Source organism: Cupressus sempervirens, chromosome 9 (genome assembly GCF_028749045.1).
Source record: "Cupressus sempervirens isolate cs-2001-9-10 chromosome 9, ASM2874904v1, whole genome shotgun sequence".
Lineage (NCBI taxonomy): Eukaryota > Viridiplantae > Streptophyta > Pinopsida > Cupressales > Cupressaceae > Cupressus > Cupressus sempervirens.
In genome coordinates this window covers 104,114,245-104,120,244 of record NC_143126.1, presented here as the reverse complement: position 1 = coordinate 104,120,244, position 6,000 = coordinate 104,114,245, and the positions used below count along the sequence as shown (strand labels likewise).

General features: G+C 44.7%; 2 protein-coding genes across 2 annotated transcripts in view; both read left to right on the top strand.

The window, feature by feature from the left end:
* Positions 1 to 1,594: 1,594 nt before the first annotated feature.
* Positions 1,595 to 2,215, top strand: LOC149537784 (uncharacterized). The gene has a single exon (XM_089802382.1). The coding sequence runs from the start codon at positions 1,595 to 1,597 to the stop codon at positions 2,213 to 2,215; it is 621 nt and encodes a 206-aa protein (XP_089658508.1).
* Positions 2,216 to 2,344: 129 nt separating this feature from the next.
* Positions 2,345 to 6,000, top strand: part of LOC149537783 (uncharacterized) — a 55,242-nt gene continuing 51,586 nt past the window's right edge. Inside the window, exons 1-8 of the mRNA XM_089802381.1 lie at positions 2,345 to 2,566; positions 2,677 to 2,868; positions 2,965 to 3,303; positions 3,544 to 4,053; positions 4,249 to 4,776; positions 4,938 to 5,108; positions 5,227 to 5,619; positions 5,701 to 5,889. Of these exons, the coding sequence (XP_089658507.1) occupies positions 2,345 to 2,566; positions 2,677 to 2,868; positions 2,965 to 3,303; positions 3,544 to 4,053; positions 4,249 to 4,776; positions 4,938 to 5,108; positions 5,227 to 5,619; positions 5,701 to 5,889 (2,544 nt within the window). The remainder of the gene's footprint in view (positions 2,567 to 2,676; positions 2,869 to 2,964; positions 3,304 to 3,543; positions 4,054 to 4,248; positions 4,777 to 4,937; positions 5,109 to 5,226; positions 5,620 to 5,700; positions 5,890 to 6,000) is intronic.

Sequence of the window (6,000 nt, the reverse complement as noted above, 5' to 3'; positions counted from 1 at the left end):
TGCGGGGGGAAGGGTTGCAGATGGCGGGAGGGCTGGTGTTTGGCCTATAACGCCATTTTGGCCGGGTGATTTTGGCTCTTGGGTTGTTCGGCGGGCAAACAGGACCAGGGGTTGTGCGGCGCCTGGGTTGGGGTCCCCCATGGGGTCTAATCCAGGCTAGTGGAAGGATGTCGAGGGGTGAGCCATCTAGGGTTTCACCAGACGTCATTTTGCATGATGCAGAGGACATACATCCGCCAAATCAAGGGGAGAGGGTGTTTGATAATGCCCTTTTTGCTCAGAATTCTGGGGTTGCAGCACCGAATATATCCAGCAGTTCTCGGATCACAAAGATTAACGGGTGCCTGGAGAGATGTAAAGAAAGACCTAAATGGGTAATCCCTTACGAGATGATTGTTGAGGATGTGGAATACTATTCAAAGCATTCACTGTACTGTAAATTTATGGGTTTAAGAGTATCCCTTCAATTTCTAGAAAATTGGGCTCAGAGAATCTAGGAGCCGGAGGGTGAAATGGAGGTCACATTGCTTACGAACAATTTTTTCATGGTTACATTCACTTGCATGTCAGATCGTAATAGGGTATTTGAAGGAGGGCCATATTTTTACAACTAGGTTGGGCTATTTGTCAAGCCATGGCATGCAGGATTTAACCCTTCTGAGGAGCTTTCGAATCGGGTCCCAGTGTGGGTTTGGCTACCCAGATTTCCAATAGAGTGTTGTCGGTAGGATGTTTTCCATATGCTTGCTTCGATGCTGGGGAAACCGGTAGGGTCCTTAACCCAAACCCTTGGGAAGAAGGTCATGACTTTTTCTCGAATCTGTGTGGAGCTTGATTTGAGTAGACCACTGCCAGATGAAGTTGAAATGTGCGCAGGGCCATATTTTTGGGTGCAACAACTTGATTATGAGACCCTTCCCTTCCGGTGCTGACTTTGTCATGAATATGATCACCTTCTGCGTAGGTGCCTAAAGGCCAAGTCAGTCGATCAGCAGCCTCTGCCCCCTCCTTGTCACAATTTTGGGGCTGATAAAGGGAAGAAGTCAAATTTAGGAGAGGAAAAGGATGTTGAGGGCTTTGTACAGGTTAAGGCTCGCAATCGTAATAGAGGTCACAAGAGGACTATGATAGAGAGACAGGAGGAGGATACCTTTAATAGATTTGATGTTCTAGATGAGCTGGGGCAGCAAGAAGTTATTCCGGGATCTAGTAGCTTGGCCCAATTGGTTGTGGAGCCTGATCATGGGATTGTCTCTTCTGACCCTCCTCCCATTCCACAGGTTGAACCTGCTATGCCTATGGTCACTGATGGACAGGCAGGGGCTCAGATGCCTTTGGGGTTGAATGTTGATCGAGGTCAAGATGTAGGGGAGGTGGCCCATCCTACAAGGAGTGTAGTTTTGGATACGGATAAGTGTGGTAAGTCTTCTCCTCTCTTGGCTATTCTTCAGAAGGATGGCAAGAAAGGGGTTTCTGAGAAAAGTGGTAAAAGTGGCCCTAAGAAGGACATGGAGAAGATTAAAATGATTCGGGAGAATCTAGTGGAGTCAGGAGCTGTCAAGACCTTGGATTCTCATTTCCTGGCTCCCTAGAAATGATCATTATTTCATGGAATGCAAGGGGCTTGAACAGCGGCCCTAGACAAAAAGCTGTTCGAGATTTGGTTAGAACTCATTCTCCTGATGTTCTCTTTCTGCAGGAGACCAAAGTTTCTGTTGAGAGTATGATGAGTATAGTTCCTAAATTTTTGAAGAATGGTCAATGTCAATGCATTAGTGCTCAAGGTTCTTCAGGGGGGGTAGCTTGCTTCTGGAACCCTCGTAAGATTAGGCCTATGTGGTGGACATCTTTTAGATCTTCGGTATCCTTGGTCTCTTTGTGCTACAAGTTTGGAGAGTCTATTCTTCTCTCCAACATCTATGCCCCTATGGAGATCCAAGGTAAAATCCTTACATGGAATAATATTCATTTTGTTCGTGGACTATTCCCTTATTTGCCATGGATTATTGCTGGAGATTTTAATGCTATTCTGGATCTCTCTGAAAAATGGGGGGGTATGGCAAGACTTGAGCCCTCCTCTGTGCTTCTTCGAGATAATATTTTGGCACTCAATCTTGTGGATACCAAGCCTAGTAATGGCCAGTTCACCTGGAATAATAGAAGGATAGGAGATCACTGCATTGCGGAGCGACTAGATCGTTTCATGATATCCTAGTTTTGGGTGGGTGGATTATCGTCATCTAGGTCTGAGATATTATATTGGAGAGGATTGGATCATTGGCCCATTAAGTTAGTTATCTCCTCCAACCGGATGCCTTAGAAGCCTCCTTTTAAGTTCCAGCTTATGTGGTTAAGGGACCCAAATCTGTATGGCTATGTAGCTCAGTGGTGGAAGGAGGGTAGACTGGCCTTTGGGACGGCAATGTATATCTTCGCTAAACTACTACAATATGTTAAATATCAGCTTAAAAGATGGAACAGGTATTGCTTTGGTAATATTTTCCAAGAGAAATATGCAGCACAGGCTGAGTTGAATGATATTACCAGGATGCTAAGGGAAGAAGGGGTGTCAGATTATTTTTGCGGGAGGAAGCTAGGGCTTTGAAAACTCTGGAGGAGTGGGAACTGAGAGAGGAAATCTACTAGAAACAAAAAGCTCGTGTGGAATGGCTTCAGGAAGGTGATAAGAATACTGCTTTCTTCTTTAATACAGTTAAGGCAAAACAACATGGTAACTTCATATCTACCTTGGTGAATGATAGGGGAGAGATGCTTTCTTCCTCTCAGGATATTTTCAGCGAAGCTGTGCAGTATTTTGAGTCTTTATTTAAGGAGGTTTCACAGGGGGACTTGATTGAAGAGGCCCAGGTCCTTTCTTGTATTCCTTCTTTAGTCTCTTTGGAAATGAATGAGCATCTTATGAGTGCCATCTCTTTGGAGGAATTAGAAGGGACTGTTTTCTAGATGAAAAAAGAAAAAGCTCCAGGTCCAGACGGCTTTTCGATTGAGTTCTTCCAGGAATTTTGGGATATTATCAAGATAGACTTACTGGCAGTTGTTCAAGAATCCCAGAGGAACAAGAAAATGCTTCGGGCTCTGAATTCTACTTTCCTTGCTCTCATCCCCAAGGGGGAAGGGGCTGATCGGATTAGTCAATTCCACCCTATCTCTCTATGCAATGTTATTTATAAAATTATATCTAAGCTGATAGCTAACAGGTTAAAAAAGTGGTTTCCAAGGTTAATTTCTGAAGAACAGAGTGGATTTGTAATGGGGCACCAGATCCTGGATGGGGTGGTTGTGGCAACTGAGACTATTCATTCTATGGCCAATTCCAAAGACAAGGCTATGTTCATTAAGCTGGACATGGCTAAGGCATATGATAGAGTCCATTGGTCTTTTCTCCAAAGGGTGCTGGGTGCCTTTGGTTTTGAGGAGGAATGGATTCGGTGGGTTATGAGTTGTGTGAATTCGACTTCTTTCTCAGTCTTGATTAATGGGGAACATTCTAACCTTTTTGGTGCTTGTCGGGGATTACGGCAGGGCGATCCCCTATCTCCTTATTTGTTTCTTCTTTTGGCAGAAGGTCTGGGGCGATTGATAAAAAATAATGTTGAAGGGGGCTTTATTCAGGGCTGGCAATGGGGAGGAGGGCTTCTTGTGCAATCTCACCTTCAGTTTGTGGATGATACTGCCATGATGGGTTTGGCTACCATTTGGGAAACTTCTAATATTCGCAAAGTGTTGGATGTTTATCTTGCTGCTTCAGGTCAGATGATTAACGAGGACAAATCTTCTATTTATTTCTTTAATACTCCCCTTTCTATTCAGAGGAGAATCATTCAGATACTCAGATTCCAAATTGGAAGTCTTCCGATGTCCTACCTCGGCATTCCTATCTCTGGTGGTAGGCATTTTAAGGAGTCATGGCAGGCCATTCTTGATAAGTTCTGGGCCAAAGTTACTCATTGGACCCACCGCTGGCTATCCTTTGCTAGACAGGTCCAACTGATTCAATCTATGGTTCAAGCTCTTCCTCTCTATAGGAGTATGGTACAAGTGGCACCATTAAGCTTTGTTAGGGAATTGGATTCCCTAGCAAGACAATTTTTATGGGTTGGTAACCTATCAACAACCAAGTGGAGTCTTGTCAAATGGGAGGTTGTCTGTAGCCCAAAACGGTTTGGTGGTCTTGGTCTACGAAAATCAGTGCTAACTAGTATTACTCTGGCTACTAAATTGTATTAGCGTTGGTGTGTGGAAAAGGAACAGGCCTGGGCTAGAATTTTGTCTCTGAAGTACTTTCCAGGGATCCCCCATATTGATATTCCTCGATATGGTTTGTGTGGGAAAGGCTCTGTGATTTGGAGTACTCTCAAGAAAGGAGCAGCGCTCACTAAGGGTGGCTTACATTGGATCTGCAAAAGTGGCTCAGAGGCTCAATTTTGGCATGACGCTTGGGATGGGTATCCTCCCTTGGTTGTTCAGTACCCTCATTTGCGCAGGTTGGCTCAGAGTTTCTGTAATGTTGGATGGTCAAGAGTATGCGACTTTAAATCCTTTTCCCCTCAGGGCCAGCTGGTGGAGACAAGGTGGAAGACTTCGGGGGAGTGGCCTACTTTTGGTTCGGAAGCAGAGTGGGCTGAGCTCCTACTCGTTCTTTCAGGGTGGGACTGTAATGCCCTTAGGGGTGAAGATGTGCTGGCCTGGTCCCCTAATCCCAAGGGCATTTATACTGTCTCCTCTGGTTATCAGGAGTTGCTCTCCCAGCAGCTGGTAGGAGGGGAGGTTCAATGGTGGAAGAAAGTTTGGAGTCAGTTTTCTTGGCCAAAATGTAATTGCTTTATTTGGACCTTGGCTTGGAACAGGTGCCTGACTTGGGACAATATTCAGAATAGGGGTTTTTCTGGTCCGTCGAGATGTATCCTTTGTTATAGGGAGGAAGAAGACTCTATGCATTTATTCTTCCAATGCTCTTTCACTCTACAGTTATGGCATCTCTGGTGGGAGGTTTGGAAGTGCTCGTGCTTTCATGCCTCCTCTTTGATGGATTTTTGGTTGAGACTTGGGAGGCCCCCGTCCCTGGCTCCCTTCTTACAGGATGTTTGGTATTTTGGTCCTACCTTCTTACTATGGCAAGTTTGGCTGGAACGTAATCGAAGAATTTTTTGGGAGGAAGCTTTGGAGATTCAGCAGGTCTAGACTAGAATTTTGGGTATGATCAAGGACACAGTATTAGCTAAAAGTGAGGTGGTGATGCCTCTTGAGAGGAATGATGCTGTATTGGTGGACACGTTTGGAATTAAAGGAATTTCTCCAGATTCTGCCTGTATTAGGAGAGGCAGGAACGTGAAACATAAAGTCCAGAGGATAGGGAAGTGGAAGGCCCCTCCTCCTAGCATTTTAAAAGTTAATACTGATGGTTCCTCTAGAGGTAATCTAGGGCTAGCTGGTATAGGTGGGATTGGTAGGAACTCTTTTGGTAGGGTGGTTTTTATATTCTCTATCAATAAAGGGATGCAAACTGTTAATCGAATGGAAGGAATGGCTATTCTTTATGCTCTGCAGAGGGCACATGCTCTAGGGTGGCGCAAGGTGATTTGTGAATCTCACTCTCAGGTTATTGTGAATCTTCTTCTTGAGAGGAAGTATTCGGATGTTAGTTGGGAGTTGTCTTTGATAGTGCAATAGATTTTACAGGTTAGTTCTATGATGGATTCAGTTTCTTATATCCATATTCCAAGGGAGTGGAATAGGGCAGCTAATAGTTTGGCAAAGTGGGCATCTGGAAATGAAGATGGTTGGCAGATTGATGAGTGGCAGCAGCTGACAGGTGAGTTACATCAAGACTTGGAGAGAACGTTGACGGAGGATGTAAATGGAATCAAGGCAAGTTGAGTTTGCCTCTTCGGTTTTTCTGTGGTTTCTAGTGGTTCCTGGGGTTTAGGCCCTGGGTTGTTTTGTACTGCTTTGTTCTTTTCTGCAATAAAGTTTTTACCC

What these genes read in the sequence shown, in the direction of transcription:
- LOC149537784 (XM_089802382.1), top strand. Translation starts at nt 1,595, where the DNA reads ATGATCATTATTTCATGGAATGCAAGGGGCTTGAACAGCGGCCCTAGA.